This window comes from Mobula birostris, chromosome 5 (genome assembly GCF_030028105.1).
Source record: "Mobula birostris isolate sMobBir1 chromosome 5, sMobBir1.hap1, whole genome shotgun sequence".
Lineage (NCBI taxonomy): Eukaryota > Metazoa > Chordata > Chondrichthyes > Myliobatiformes > Myliobatidae > Mobula > Mobula birostris.
This window is the reverse complement of record NC_092374.1, coordinates 130,509,448-130,526,602: the sequence shown is the minus strand read 5'-3', so window position 1 is coordinate 130,526,602 and position 17,155 is coordinate 130,509,448. Positions and strand designations below refer to the sequence as shown.

The window sequence follows — 17,155 nt, the reverse complement described above, 5'->3', positions numbered from 1 at the left end:
AGTTTGTTGGAATACTTGGTGATGTACCAAATCTCCTTCAGCTTCTAAGGAAGTAAATTGTGCTCGTTGATGGTCTGTACCAAGAATGTACGTAATGCAGCACCACAGAGTGCAACAACGGTGGTCTTTAATGTGTGCATGCTCCCTAGACATGGCTCAGTAAAGTGGATATGTAGGAAAGCCTGGCATCTTTAGTTACTAGAGCAAGTCTGAAATGGACACCCCACATTTAGTACCTTCAAGGTACAAACCAAAGTAGCAATGTGAGTTGCAATTAGGATACAAAAAAGTTTTGAGGGGACATAGGCAAACTGAATAGCAGGAACATGACAAATGGAATATAATGTGGAAGAGTGTGAAAGCAGTCACTTTATTAGAGAAAATAAAGAAAAAAAAGATTATATTTTTCAATGAGAATAAACTGAATAGTGACAGTGTTCAGTGAGATCCTGGTGCTCTTGTACACAATTCACTGAAAGATAACATGCAGAACAATGATGTTGTTGGCAGCTTGACAGAACTCTGATGATATGACATGCAGTTGATGGTGTAATGATGTTCCCTCCGGCTAGAGTGCAAGGATTGAGGATGGCAGTCTCAGAGTTAAGGACCATCCTGGACTGGTGACAAAACATTCACCTGCTAATCTTTCCCTCAACTATCAGGAATCAGTGTTTCTATTATCTCCTTCTGGCCTTCCTTAGGTAGAGATATCAGACTTGCATAGAAACATGGAACATTGCATCACAGCACAGGCCTTTCGGCCCACAATGTCATGTCGACCCTTTAATGTCCTACAAGATCAATATCACTCTAACTCTTCCCTCCCACATAACCTTGCATTTTTCATTCATCCATATGCCTATCCAAGAGTCTCTTAAATGTCCTTAATGTATCTTCCTCTACTACCACCCCAGCAGCGTGTTCCACACAAATACCACTCTCTGTGTAAATATTCTACCTTTGACATCCCCCCTGTACTTTCCTCCCATACAATTAATCTTACATTTATGCCCCCTTGTATAAGCTATTTCTACCCAGGAAAAAGGATCTCCCTATAATCTATGCCTCTTGTATAGCTCTATCTGGTCAACTCTCATCCTCCTTCTCTCAAAAGAGAAAGCCCTAGCTCCCTCAATTTATCCTCATAAGACATGTTTTCTAATCCAGATGAGACATGCTTTCTATTCAAGGCATCATCCTGGTATATCTCCTCTGCACACTCTTTAAAGCTGCCATATCCTTCCAATAATAAGGTGACCAGAACTGAACACAATATTCCAAATGTGGTCTAACCAGAGTTTTATGGAGCTGCAATATTACCTCATGGTTCTTGAACTCAATTCCCCCAACTAATGAAGGACAACCCACCATATCCATTCTTAACCACCCTATCAACTTGGACATAATTTTTTAGTTCTAGTCTCATACATTGAGGTCACATTACAATCTTCTAAATTCTAGACAAGAGACTAAGCTGATATAAAAGATCTGACATCTCAGAAACCTGCCGGGTAAATGTCTACATCCCTTTGGTATGCATATTTCATTTTCCAGTAAGATAACCAAATTTCTTCAATCTATGATAAGACCATGAGACATAGGAGTAGACTTAGGCCATTGAGACTGTTCTGCCATTCCGTCATGGCAGATTTATTATCCCTCTCAACTCCATTCTCCTGCCTTCTCCTGTAACTTTTGAGGCTATGACTAATCAAGAACCTATCAACCTCCACTTTAAATATACTTGATGACTTGCCTCCTCAGCCATTTGTCGCAATGAATTCCACAGATTCACCGTCCTCTGGCTAAAGAAATTTCTCTTCACCACTGTTCTAAATGGACATACTTCTATTCTGAAGCTGTACCCTCTGGTCGTAAAGTCCTCCACTATAAGAAACATCCTCTCCTTATTCACTCTATCTAGGCCTTTCAATGTTCAATAGCTTTCAATGAAATCCTCCCTCATTCTTCTAAACTTCCGTGACAAGCTGCGAAATGCCAGCTGTGGTCTCACTGAAGCCCAACTTGGAAGTACATCTTTTCTCATGCATTCATAACATTTTATACTGAAGGTCAAAGTACCAGTTCATAATTTCCTGCATGTTAACTTTTCTTAGCTTAAGCCCTTTCAGCATCAATATTTCCAAATCTCTTATTTATAAAACTATTTAATGTTTTATCTGCTGAAGCAGATTATCTCATTTTTTTTTCCACGTTATTGCTCCATCTGCTACTTTGTTGCCCAATCATTGAACTCCTCTGTATCCTGTATCCTCATCGTTACTCATACTCCCGTCTAATTTCATGGCATCAACAAAATTTAAAATGTTCATTTGCTCCCCTCAGCCAAATTTTTGATTGCGAATATCTTTGTGGCCAAGCATCAATCCCTCCTGGTCCCTCGTTCCCTTCAGGTCATTTATTGACACCCTGAGAGAGACTCATTTGTTCCTACTCTTTATTGCTTGCTTGTTTGCTGATTGATGCTGGTATATTACCTTCAATTCTATGTAGTCTAATGTTCAAAGTTCAAAGTAAATTTATTATCAAAGTACATATGTGTCAGCATATAAAACACTGAGATTCATTTCTTCAATAAATCCATTATAGAATAATAGCAGAATCAATGAAAGACCACACCAACTTGGGTGCTCAACCAGTGAGTAAAAGTCCTTAAAGGGAAATTACCTGCCTCAGATTGCAATGAGAGTAACTCAAAAGAGGTATATTTAGAAGTACTGTATGTATCCCACAGAACAATGCTATGGTTCACTGACACCATCTTGTCCACCAGACTGGTGTGCTGGACCTTACCTGAAGTCTTCTGAAAATCCAATATATTATTCAGTAAATTCCCACCATCTTCTCTATGAGAAATATCACCAATTTTAATCCAACACAACTTACTTTTCATAAATCCATAATCACCTTGCTCAATCACAATATTATTTCCTAATTATCTAGGAATCACATCCTTAATTGCAGATTCCAGTATTTATCTGGCTACTTTTGTTGAGTTAACAGTTAGGTGTTTCCTTTCCTCCCCCCCCCCCATTACTCCAGCACCTCACTCTGCAATGCCCTCTTTTCTTAAATAGAAGGATAAGGGGTTACATTTATGCAGAATATGCAGAAACAATTCTGCAACCTGTAGAATTTTGGAAGATATTAATCAGAGAATCCATGATATCAACAGCCACATCTTCCAAAATTCTGCAATATAGATCGGCAGCCAGTAGGATTTATCTGTTTATGAGCTCATTAGCTATTATAGTAGTTTTTAAACTAATACTAATTTCTTTTGCTTCCTTATTTGCGTGGAATCCCTGGATTTCGAATACCAATATAGCTTTAATTTCTTCTGCTTACAAATGTTTTGCAAAATAAGTCACTGTTAGTTCATGCTAAGTCAGATGTTAAAATTGATAGCATGATCATATGAACCCTTTCAACACCATAATGCAATGTCACAAATTTAAAGCAGGCCATGTTTTAATTGTAAGGTAACAGTGTGTACTTCCTCCACTTTATTTTCATATTACAAGTGGGAACATTTTTGGTATTCATAAAGAGTAGAGTCAGAGAGGTATAAACATAATTAGCATTTATTAAACATTTTAAAGCTGCCTTTTTCAAAAAAAATGTCATATGTTTTAACAGAAGTACAACAATGACTGGTGGATAGGACGACTGGTGAAAGAAGGGTGTGAAATTGGATTCATTCCAAGCCCCCTCAAACTCGAGAACATCCGATTACAACGGGAACAGAAATCACGACAGGGCCGTTTTTACAGCGGGTAAGGACCTGAAAACCGGACTGCGAATTATATGCACTGTGTTGATTTCTGAAACTCATCTCGGGGTTTCAAAGTAAAAGTCAAAGTCAAATTTATATTGTCCTATGCACAAGCACGTGTATGCACAGGTGCAATGAAACATTTACTTCCAGAAGCATTACAAGCCCACAGAATTCACAAGAAAACGTCAAATTAAACATTAATTATACAAAATTGTAAAATGAAGCACTTAATTCGAACAAAGGAATGCTCACAACTTTAAATTCCTAGGTGTTATTATTTCGGAGGAACTATCCTAGGCTCAGCACCTAAGTGCAATCACAGAGAAAGCACAGCAGTCTCTCTACTTCCTTAGGAGTTTTCAAAGATTCAGCATGAGATCAGAAACCTTGACAAAATTCTACAGATGTGTGGTAGAGAGTACAGCTATACTGGCTGGCTGCGTGACAGTCAGGAATGGAAACACCAAAGCCCTTGAACAGAAAATCCTTCAAAAGGTAGTGATTATTTACTGCTTATTTATTTATGATTATTATTATTTCTTCTTTGTATATTTGCACAGTTTGTTGTCTTCTGCACTCTGGTTGAACGCCCTAGTTAGGCGCTCTTCCATTGATGCTGTTATGGTTAATATTCTATAGATTTATTGGGTATGCCCACAAGTAAATAAATCTCAGGGTTGTATATGGTGACATATATATACTTTGATAATAACATTGACTTTGAAAATGGAAGTCCATTGTGACAACTGGTCACACTGCTCATAGTGATGCCATACTGGGGTACTGATTAGGGGTGAGCAGGTTGATTCTGGAACCAGATAGTTGAAGGGGAGGTGCTGCTTTTCAACCGGATGGGGCAAGACTCCATGCTTCTGTACCTCCTGCCCAATGGTAGCTGTGAGGAGATGGTATTACCACAATGGTAGGGTAGGGACCTTTGATGACAGATGTTACCTTCCTGAGGCAGCACCTCATGCTGTTGCAACCAAAGATGGAGAAGAATGTGTTTGTGATGTATTAGGTTGAGTTCACTATTCTGTACAGCTTCCTCTGCTCCTGAGCATTTCAATTGCCATATTAGACCATGCTGTAATCAGTCAGAATGCAGTAAGGTGCAAAAGTATTAGGCAGAAATATATGGCTAGGATGCCTGAGACTTTTGCACAGCATTGTTGTTATTTCATGTATTGCACTGTACTGCTGCCACAAAAAAAAACAAATTTCATAACATATGTGAGTGATGGTAAACTTGATTCTCATATGGGTCTCGTTTGTGACTTGAGACTGGGAAGGGGGCAGGAAGAGGGGAATCATGGATAGGAAGAGAGGAGGGAGCGGGAAGCACCAGAGAGACATTCTGTAATGACCAATAAACCAATTGTTTGGAATCAAATGACCTTGCCTGGTGTCTCAGGGTTGGGTGTGTCTGCACCCGTGGCACCCACCACCCCTCCTCCCGACCCTGGCACTCCTTCTCTGCCACCTGTCCCATACATTTCCCATGGTGCCCAACTTTTGCCATTCCCAACATCCCTTGTTACCTCCAGATTTACAAACTCACTCCCTGCTCCACATTGATAAACACAGTCTTCGGCATCCTGGCTATATACAGTGGCATGCAAAAGTTTGGGCACCCCTGGTCAAAATTTCTGTAACTGTGAATAGTTAAGTGAGTGGAAGATGAACTGATCTCCAAAAGTCTTAAAGTTAAAGACGAAACATTCTTTTCAACATTTTAAGCAAGATTGGTGTATTATTTTTGTTTTGTATAATTTTAGAGTGAGAAAAAGGAAAGGGGCACAAAGCAAAAGTTTGGGCACCCCAAGAGATTTGAGCTCTCAGATAACTTTTACCAAGGTCTCAGACCTTAATTAGCTTGATAGGGCTATGGCTTGTTCACAATCATGGTTAGGAAAAGCCAGGTGATGCAAATTTCAAAGCTTTATAAATACCCTGACTCCTCAAACCTTGTCTCAACAATCAGCAGCCATGGGCTCCTCTAAGCAGCTGCCTAGCACTCTGAAAATTAAAATAAATGATGCCCACAAAGCAGGAGAAGGCTATAAGAACATAGCAAAGCGTTTTCAGGTAGTCGTTTCCTCAGTTCATAATGTAATTAAGAAATGGCAGTTAACAGGAACGGTGGCGGTCAAGTTGAGGTCTGGAAGACCAAGAAAACTTTCCGAGGGAACTGCTCATAGGATTGCTAGAAAGGCAAATCAAAACTCCCGTTTGACTGCAAAAGACCTTCAGGAAGATTTAGCGGACTCTGGAATGGTGGTGCACTGTTCTACTGTGCAGTGACACCTGCACAAATATGATCTTCATGGAAGAGTCATCAAGAAGTCAACTTTTCCTGCATCCTCAGCACAAAATTCAGCATCAGAAGTTTGCAAAGGAACATCTAAACAAGCCTGATGCATTTTGGAAACAAGTCCTGTGGACTGATGAAGTTGAAATAGAACTTTTTGGCCGCAATGAGCAAAGGTACGTTTGGAGAAAAAAGGGTGCAGAATTTCATGAAAAGAGCACTTCTCCAACTGTTAAGCACGGGGTGGATTGATCTTGCTTTGGGCTTGTGTTGCAGCCAGTGGCACAGTGAACATTTCACTGGTAGAGGAAAGAATGAATTCAATAAAATACCAGCAAATTCTGGAAGCAAACATCACACCGTCTGTAAAAAAAGCTGAAGATGAAAAGAGGATGACTTCTACAACAGGATAATGATCCTAAACACACCTCAAAATCCACCTCAAGAGGCACAAGCTGAAGGTTTTGCCATGGCCCTCACAGTCCCTGACCTAAACATCATGGAGAATCTGTGGATAGACCTCAAAAGAGCAGTGCATGCAAGACGGCCCAAGAATCTCACAGAACTAGAAGCCTTTTGCAAGGAAGAATGGGCGAAAATCCCCCAAACAAGAATTGAAAGACTCTTAGCTGGCTACAGAAAGCGTTTACAAGCTGTGATACTTGCCAAAGTGGTGTTACTAAGTACTGACCATGCAGGGTGCCCAAATTTTGCTTCGGGCCCTTTTCCTTTTTCGTTAGTTTGAAACTGTAAAAGATGGAAATAAAAAAGTAATCTTGCTTAAAATATTAAAGAAATGTGTCATCTTTAACTTTATGACTTTTGGAGATCAGTTCATCTTCTACTCACTTAACTATTTACTGTAACAGAAATTTTGACCGGGGTGCCCAAACTTTTGCATACACTGTATATGTGCCTCAGACTTTTGCACAGTACTGTACTTTCAATAGTACCTCAGTAAAAGTTTGTTACAATGGTTGGTGGCGTGTCTAACCTGCTTAACCCAGGAAAGTAAAAATGCTGGCTCACCGATATGTGATTGTATCAATGTACAGAGTGATAACACCAAGGGATTTAAAGCTGTTGACCCTCTCTACTGCCAATATGTTAATACAAACCGGTATATGTTCAACCTCCTTCCCCTTCCTGAATTCAACAATAAATTCTGTAGTCTCACTGACACTAAGCAGGGATTATTGTTGCTGCTCTCAGCAGCAGGTGTCCTATCTTGCTCCTGTGTGCTGACTAATCAGTACCTGTGATTCATCCAACAACAGTGGTGCATTTGTACATGGGTGTTCTGCTAGTCGTGCTGAAACCAAGTACAAAGGCTTACAGTGAAATATTTAGCTTGTTCTCTCATGCTTGTTAACTGTGGAAGGCTTGTATAGGTACTAGTGGTGCTTTACATTGAATGATAGTAGTTATATTCAGCAGAGGTTTAGAATATTGCAATGAACTGAAATTACTTTAGGAAATATTGCTGAGGGATTACAGATCTCTCCGAGGCAGCAATTTTTTTTTTGCAGAGGTTTTCCTGACTGTCTACCATATGCCTGAAGAGCTGTGGAAAAGGTACATGAGTGGAAAAGGTACATGAGTGGAAATGGTACATTTTTTTTGTATTTGCACGAGTTGGGCCTATTAAGGGTAAACCCTTCTTCCACTCAAAAATCTCTTTGTACTGAGATGCTGGTGGCTGCATCTGTGTGGTGGTGCTGGATTTAAATTCACAAGCCAGTGGTTTCTTCAGGCTTAGGCTGGATGTTTCCAGTTGTTGGGACTCTGCAAGGAATAAAGCAAGCTGATGGAGATGGCAAGGAGTTGAAGGATTCAATGAACTCATCAACAAGACACTATTCTTGCCTGTCTTTCCCCTGTTTATTTGCTCATTAAAAATTAACTTAATGTTTTCAACCTTTCATTATTTTAATCTACATTTATATAAGTCCTGCTATGTCAGGAGGAGGAATTGATTTTGCAGAATTACTGGGTATTTTTACATAGAAAGAAGCCAATTGGTTCACTATGTCCATGATGCCTAAAAGGTACCGTCCAGTCTAATCCCAGCCCTGTCGAGTACAGTTCTTCAAGTATAAATTCAGACACTTTTTAAATGTAGCCATGTTTCTGTTTTTATAGGCAGTGAAATCTATACCCCATCACTCTCCTGGGAGATATTTTCTCCTTGCTTCCCCTCGGAAACTTAGAACATAGAACTCATAACAGTTAGGTAATGGACAGACCATTCCTCCTATGATGTTGTTCCAATCTTGATGCCAATTTATACTAAATGCCCTCTTCCTGTGCATCATCCATATCCCTCAGTCTAACAACCTTTTAAAATTTATTAAATTGCTTACTTCTAAATCTACCATACCTTAGTCCAAGTGTGACTAAAGTTTAATCCAGCTGCAGCATGACCTTCTTACTCTTATACGCAACATCTTCCAATGAAGGTGAACATGTCATATTCTTGTACCCACTATCCGTGTAAAAACAAACTTGGCCCTCATCTTGGCTTTAAACCTCCACCCTCTAACATTAAAAGCATCCCTGCTGGTGTTTGACATTTCTACCCTGGGGCAAATATTCTGACTGGCTACCCTACCTATGTCTCTCATAATTTTAAAAAAAACCTCTGCCTGGTCTCTCCTCAGCCTCTAATGCTCTGGACTGGGGGTTCCCAACCTGGGGTCCATAGACCTTTCCATTAATGACAGGTATCCATGGCCTAAAAAAGTAGAATGGGAGCCTCTGCTCTAGAGAGAACAACCCATATTTGTTCAATCTTTTTTGATAGCTCATACTCATTACCCCAGGTAGTACCCTGGCGAACCTCTTCTGTACACTCTCTACGGTCTCCAAAATCAGGTGACCAGAACTGCAAGCAATACTCCAAGTGTGACTAAAGTTTAATCCAGCTGCAGCATGACCTTCTTACTCTTATACGCAACATCTTCCAATGAAGGTGAACATGTCATATTCTTGTCTTTACCATCTTATCCACTAGTGTTACTCATATACAGTGAACTATGAACCTGGACCCCTCTGTACCTCAATGATATTAAGAGGTCTATCATTATTATGGGGTGGCACAGTAACGTGGTGGTTAGCACATTGCTTTACAGTCCCTGCGGCCCAGATTCAATTCCCACCACTGCCTGTAAAGAGGTTGTCCATTCTCCCCATGACCACGTGGTGTGAGTTTCCTCCAAAGCCCAAAAACTTACTGGTTGATAGGTTCATTGGTCATTGTAAATTGTCCTGTGATTAGGTTAGGGTTAAATCGGGGGTTGCTGGCCAGCGTGCCTCGAAGGGCTGGAAGGGCCTATTCTATACTGTACCTCAATAGATAGATAGGTAAATAAACAAACAAAAAAAGTTAACTCTATACTTGCTCATTTCATTTGACCTCCCACTGTGCAGCATCTCCCACTTTACCAGATTAAATACATCTACCGCTTCTCTGCCCGTATTGGTAACTGATCTAAATCCTGCAGTATCCTTTGATAGTCCTTCGAACTGTCCACAACTCCACCAATCCTGGTGTCACTTGTAAAACCTTCCAATTACTTTAAGTTGTCATGCTTACTTTTTGATCTCTCACCTGAGGGGACAGGTACTTCCTAACAATCCTTACCACAAATGCTGCCTGGGCCGCTGAGTTCCTCCAGCATTTTGTGTGTGTTGCCTTGGATTTCCAGCATCGGCAGATGTTCTCGTGTTTGGACTTCCTATTTACTCTGTCTTTGTCCTCATAGTTTTATGAAGATCAGTTAGATTCCCTTTCAGCCTCTCAACCCACCTGACCCTGTAAATTTGACTGGGCAGTGATAGAGCCCTATTTGCATAGAGCCACATTTGAACTTGGAGCTGAGGCCACATCTGAAATACATTTCCCCCATAAACAAGCATGAGCCTGATGGGCCAATATCCTCCCCTGAACATAGAACGTACAGTAGAGTGATATAGCACTGGAACAGCTCCTTCAAGCCATATTGTCTGTGCTGACCATGATTCTGTCTGAGGCTCTCTGTCGGTCTGAGTCGACCATGTATATTGCATGCCAGCTGTCTCCATAATACGTAAGCCAGTATGCAAACAAGCCAGGGCAGTACAATAAGGAGAGAAAGCTGTTGCCCATACAGCAGACTCCACTTTCCATGCAACAGATGAATCCAAAGGGATGGCAGAGACCGATACAGTTTGGCACCTGTGGTGCCACAGAAGTTGCTATCAGCGTTGAACTCAATGTAGGACTGCCTTACAGACTCCAGCTATCGATTTTTGCTTGGGGTTTACTCCCAAAGCCTTCCCCATGAGCGGGTGTAGCCGCAAGTAGCGAAGGTTTAAGATCAGAGTTTTCCTTCTCCTAGAGAAGCTGCCAAACACAGCTGATGAGCCGAAACGTTTGTGTGTGTGTGTGTGTGTGTGTGTGTAAGGAGTGAATTTGCCAAGTACTCTCTATCACAATTGCCAAACTTAAGGTGAAAACTCTGTTATTTTTTGAAAGTGAGCAATATGCACACATGTAATGTAAGAATAGACCAGGATGGATCAGTGCAGTGAGTCTATCGGAACATTGGTTGGCAATTGGAAAGAATTATTTAGGAATTGAGCATTAGAATGGCCAAACAAGAGGCCCATTTCCTCTTCTCCCAAATCCAGCCATTCCCTACCTGGGGTTCATGGACCCCTTGGTTAATGGTATGACTCCATGGCATAAAAAAGGTCAGAGCTCCTGCCCTAATCCCTCTGCCTGCAGTGTACTTCAGGCTTCTGCTGCTTTCTGTGTAAACAGACTGACCCTCAACATCAGCTTTAAGATTCCCCCTCTTACCTGAAAGCTGTGTCCTCTCACCTTTGATATTAATAATCCGAGAAAGACAATCTATGCCTCCCGTAATTTTATAAAACTCTACCAGGTCCTTCCTCAGCCTCCAACATTACAGAGAAGTGCCTCTTGTGCCATTGCTACTCTAAGATTCTAAGAATGAATAATTTTGTATTCAGAGTTTATCACAAAATTTTTTTGACTTGTTTGTGCTCGAGGCTACAGTGGGTGTTTTATGCAATTTTTGCATTCCGATGCTGCACTGAAATTAGTTTTTTTGGGTTGTGAAAGTCCCAAAGGAGATCATTAGCTGGGAAATAGAATACTTCTCTATTTTGAGTACTCACTCCCGATTAGATTTCCAGATAAGATCGTAGACAGGCTAACTGACATGTACAGCCTCATCTGTTCAATACCAATGGTGTATCCTAACTTCATCCCATGACACAGCTAAGGTCAATCTTTAAAAACTCTGTGGTTCTTACTGCTTCTTTCCTCCTTTACCTTTCCTAGAGGTGAACTTCACTTCTGTAAACAGTTCTCTCAACTATGAGATGGCATGCTATGAGTTCAAGACTCGCTCTAGAGCAGTTGTCACCAACCTCCGGGCCACGGACGGATACTTTGCCACAAAGAATGCAGTGGTGCAGCGGTAGCTGAAACGAACCCAGCACATCTTTAAGAAAAAGGCCGAAATAAACAAGCAAATTAATTAGCTGCTGCCCGACACGTAAATGTCAGCCCCAGATCAATGGTCCACGGCCCGGAGGTTGGGGACCACTGCTGTAGAGATTGGTTTACATGTGGCCTACACCTTAAGTAGTTCTTTCCTCCATGATCAGTTGTAGCTTTTTCTCTCATTCTATTTTCTCCACTTCCAAGGGTATGATTGTGTTTGCCTGGATCGGAGGTGGGATGGAGGAGGAAATGAGTGTGATTGGGGAGGGGGCAATGGATGGGAAGTGATGCTCCAGCCTTCAGATTGTGAGGCAGGTCTGACTGAGCAACTTACCTTTTACTGCCAATGTGCTTTAGAGCAAGTGATGCAATTATTCACATTTAATAAATGGTGTGATAAAAGAAGGCACTCAGATGTGGCTATTTTATCTGCCTGGGTGAGTCAGAGGAAGCAGATCTGAATCAAGGCAATCTGTGTCACTTTTACTCTGCTGTGTCAAATCATGCATGGAGTGAAACAACTCATTCACACCGTTTCAAAGGATGCAAATGAATTGGAGTGCAGACTTCTCTTTCACATGTAAGCTTCCATTACCTCTTCTAGAAAATTGCCTCTTTTACAGGGCAATTGTAGATACCAGTTGACAGTAGCTGTCAGGTTACATGTTGGCCGTACATGAGGCCTGTGTGTGCTTGTTCATATAGGCAGCTAGAATGGAGGAACGAAAGAGGAAAATAGACTATTGGAAATTAAGCAGCACACACAAAAAACTGGAGGAACTCAGCTAGTTGGGCAGCATGACTTACGCAAGAGATTCTGATGATGCTGGAGGTCCAGAGCAAGGCACAAAGTGCTGGAGAAACTCAGCAGGTCAGGCAGCATCTATGGAAGTGAACATCAGGGATCCCCACCTCTGGGGACATGCTTGCTTCTTGCTGCTCCCATCGGGGAAGAAGGTAGAAGAGCCTCAGGACCCACACCAACAGATTCAGCAACAGTTATGATCCCTCAACCATCAGGCTCTTGAACCAAAGGTCACTCAACTTCACTTGCCCAATCTTTGCAATGTTCTCACAACCAATGGATTTATTTTCAAGGACTCTTCATCTCATGTTTTTGAAATCTATTGCTTATTTATTTATTTATTTATTTATTTATTTATTTATTTATTTATTTATTTATTTATTTATTTATTTATTTATTATTATTATTATTATTATTATTATTATTATTATTATTATCGCTTCTTCTTTTTGTAGTTGCACAGTTTGCTGCTTTCTGCACTCTGGTTGAATGCCCTAATTGGGTGGTCTTTCATTGATTCTGTTATGTTTATTATTCTTCAGATTTATTCATTCACGTGGCCAAGTGGTTAAGGCTTTGGACTAGTGACCTGAAGGTTGTGAGTTCGACCCCCAGCCGAGGCAAGGCACTTAATCACACATTGCTCTGCGATGACACTGGTGCCAAGCTGTATAGGTCCTAATGCCCTTCCCTTGGACAACATTGGTGTCATGGGAGACTTGCAGCATGGGCAACTGCTGGTCTTCCATACAACCTTGCCCAGGCCTGTGCCCTGGAGAGAGAAGACTTTCCAGGTGCAGATCCATGGTCTCGCAAGACTAACGGATGCCTTATTTATTTAGATTTATTCAGTATGCCCACAAGAAAATGAATCTCAGGGTTTTATGCAGTGACATATATGTACTTTGATAATAAAAGTTACTTTGAGCGTTGAACTTTGAATAAACAGTGGACTTTTCGGATGAAGAGGTCTCAAAGTAAAACATTGACTGTTTATTCATTTCCAAGGTCTCCAGCATCTGCAGAATCTCTTGTGTTACAGCATCCCCATGCCTCTGACACCTGTGTAAAAGGAACCTCAAAGCCCATAGTTAGGGCTCCTTACACTCTGCAGTACTAAAGAAATCATGGCCTTACTCTAGATCAAGTGACAAACAGCATCAACTTGTGGTTTTCTTTCAAATACACTTACTGAGTGCATTTGGCACTGGGAAAATATAATTGAATTAGCTTGCATGGACTCATTCACAGTCTATATCTGTCCTTTGACTCATTGATTAAGTACAAGTTCTGGCTTTCTATAGTTGTACAAATTATTGAACAACTTTCTCAACTCATTCATTCATAACCTTGAGGGTCAGGAACACAGTGTTCACTCTTGTCAACATGGGATTATCATTTTATTTTTTTGTCCTTTCTGAGATCCCAGTTATTGAGCTTTAACTGAGATTTCTAAGTTTGACTGAGACGTGTTAGTCCTGAGCAGGTTAGTTTGAAACAATTTTAAAGATTACATGCACAATTAAGAGAGTCCGCTTTAAATAATCGTAGTACCCGGAAAACCCATGCCAGTCACAATAAACTAGACAAGATTAGAAAGAAAGCACAACAGCTTAATGACTCTAGGCAAGACAACAATGAACAAATACAGGTGCGCAGGCCCACAGAGCTCATGACAATACCATGATAGAGACAGTATCATCAGTACAAAACGTGGTCTTTCACAGTGAGATACGTAAAACTGGTTTTAGAAAAATAGTTTGGGAATGCAATGGGCCCATCTCCTGGTGTCTTTTAAACATCATGCATCTTCAAGTCTTAACTCCTGGATGGAAATCCCTTAAAGCCACCTTCCACAAAGACCTGCGATATGAAACATTTAGTCCAATAAAGTCTGATCACTGAACGTGATATTTCTGAAATAAATCTCCAATATCCAAGGCAATCTGAATAAATCTGATTACATCCCTATCCCTAGCATGTTGCAGGCCTTGAAATTTTAAAGGCAAACTTTAGATTATCATAAAATTTCTTCTTAAAAAGCCTTACCCCAGGCTTCTTCATTCTTTGGTTAAAATGCACAAAAATAAAAATGTGATAGCTGGCTGCTGTTCACTGTAATATTCTTGTTAAACTAGGGTGGGATTCCTTAAGCAAAAGGTCATAGAGGGAATACATTTGGCCAATACAACAATACAGCAGCTTTTATAACCCACGTTATTTGTTGACAGACCATAGCCACCATTTGATTTTCACAAAAGGCTATGGAGCCTTTATAAATCCACAATTCCTTTCTTAGTAGTGTATAGCTTTAATTAACACATCACTGCTTCCATAAAACCTGGCCATCCATGTCAGTTAAGGAGATGTCAGCTTCAAACTGACCTTCTCACTGACATAAATATTAATGGAACTCAGCAGGTCAGGCAGCATCTATTGTCATTGCCAATGATAAAATAAAATAACTGAAATAACTGGGCCCAGAACACACACACTCTTACGACTCAAGTTTCCTTTTACTTGCACATAAGGAAAACAGCATGGGCCCCTGTCACCCACACTGTTCTGAAGTCTGAACAAAAAACTGCTATTTTCATACAGAATTGCATTAACCATTATGGATATTGACATTTGGTAAATTGTATACTTTTGAATTCTTAACGTGCAACATCAATCACCATTAACAATAGAGGTATTAAAAGTCAATTGAAACTTCAAACTGACAACCGATGATATTTTTAGGTTAGTGAAGCAATTGTACCTTAGTTGTTGGGTTCACGTCCTTCCATTAAATCTGATCTCCAGCACTCCCTATTGTGTAAAGGGAGCTATGCTTAAGGAGATATTTCCAGAAAAGTCTCACTCTGAAGCTTCACTCGTTTTGCTTGAGTACACAGTACCACAGTGACTCCCGCCTATCTCGCCTGTAGTCAGCAGGGGTGTCTCCAGCGGTCTCATTTTGAAAGCCTCACTTGGCTACAACTGCCCCAAGCTATTCTTGCCTGGATGTTGTCTTAACCCTTGCTGTATCTGAACTTGCATACTATGGGTGGAGCACACACAAGAAATGCAGGTGAACACAGCAGGCCAGGCAGCATCTCTAGGAAGAGGTACAGTCGACATTTCAGGCCGAGACCCTTCGTCAGGACTAACTGAAAGAAGAGATAGTAAGAGATTTGAAAGTGGGAGGGGGTGGGGGAGATCCAAAATGATAGGAGAAGGCAGGAGTGGAGGGGTGGATCTAACAGCTGGAAAGTTGATTGACAAAAATTGATACCAGGCTGGAGAAGGGAAAGGATCATGGGATGGGAAGCCTGGGGAGAGAGAGAAGAGGGGAGGGGAGCCCAAAGGGTGGAGAGCAGACAAGGAGTTATAGTGAGAGGGACAGAGGGAGAAAAAAGAGAGAGAGAAAAAAAAGGGAGAGAAATAAAAAATATATATTAAATAAATAAATAAGGGATGGGGTGTGTCAATGTTCATGCCATCAGGTGGGAGGTTACCCAGACGGAATATAAGGTGTCGTTCTTCCAACCTGAGTTGGCTTCATCTTGACAGTAGAGGAGGCTGTGGCTAGGCATATCAGAATGGGAATAGGATGTGGAATTAAAATGTGTGGCCACAAGGAGATCTTGATTTCTCAGGCGGACAGAGCGTAGGTGTTCAGCGAAAAGGTCTCCCAGCTTGCGTCGGGTCTCGCCAATATATAGAAGGCCACATCGGGAGTACTGGATGCAGTATATCACCCCAGCCGACTCACAGGTGAAGTGTCACCTCACCTGGAAGGACTGTCTGGGGCCCTGAATGGTGGTGAGGGAGGAAGTGTAAGGGCATGTGTAGCACTTGTTCCGCTTACAAGGATAAGTGCCGGGAGGGAGATTGGTGGGAAGGGATGGGGGGGGGACAAATGGACAAGGGAGTCGCGTAGGGAGCAATCCCTGTGGAAAGCAGAAGGGGGTGGAGGGAAGGATGTGCATGGTGGTGGGATCCCGTTGGAGGTGGCAGAAGTTACGGAGAATTATATGTTGGACCCAGAGGCTGGTGGTGTGGTAGGTTAGGACAAGGGGAACCCTATTCCCAGTGGGGTGGTGGGAGGATGGGGTGAGAGCAGATGTGTGTGAAATGGGAGAGAGATGCATTTGAGAGCAGAGTTGATGGTGGAGGAAGGAAAACCTCTTTCTTTAAAAAAGGAAGACATCTCCTTTGTCCTGGAATGAAAAGCCTCATCCTGAGAGCAGATGCGTCGGAGATGGAGGAATTGCAAGAAGGGGATGGCATTTTTGCAAGAGACAGGGTGAGAATAGAAATAGTCCAGGTAGCTGTGAGAGTCTGTAGGCTTATAGTAGACATCAGTAGATAAGCTGTCTCCAGAGACAGAGACAGAAAGATCAAGAAAGGTGAGGGAGGTGACGGAAATGGACCAGGTAAACTTGAGGTCAAGGTGTAAATTGGAGGCAAAGTTAATGAAGTCAACGAGCTCAGCATGCGTGCAGGAAGCAGCGCCAATGCAGTCATCAAAGTAGCGAAGGAAAAGAGGGGGACAGATACCAGTATAGGCTTGGAACATGGATTGTTCTACAAAGCCAACAAAAAGGCAGGCATAGCTGGGACCCATACAGGTGCCCATGGCTACAACTTTAGTCTGGGAATTATGTTTCTAAACGGTGCTGGTCCCTGAGGTAACACACCTCACATTTGAACAGGCTGTAACATTTAAAGTTCTCT

At 41.5% G+C, this 17,155-nt stretch overlaps 1 protein-coding gene across 2 annotated transcripts in view; it reads left to right on the top strand.

The window, feature by feature from the left end:
- cacnb4a (calcium channel, voltage-dependent, beta 4a subunit) overlaps nucleotides 1-17,155 on the top strand; it is a 310,993-nt gene that overhangs the window by 201,940 nt on the left and 91,898 nt on the right. For both annotated transcript variants that reach the window (XM_072257283.1, XM_072257282.1), the window contains exon 4: nucleotides 3,664-3,800. In XM_072257283.1, coding sequence (XP_072113384.1) covers nucleotides 3,664-3,800 — 137 coding nt within the window. The remainder of the gene's footprint in view (nucleotides 1-3,663; nucleotides 3,801-17,155) is intronic.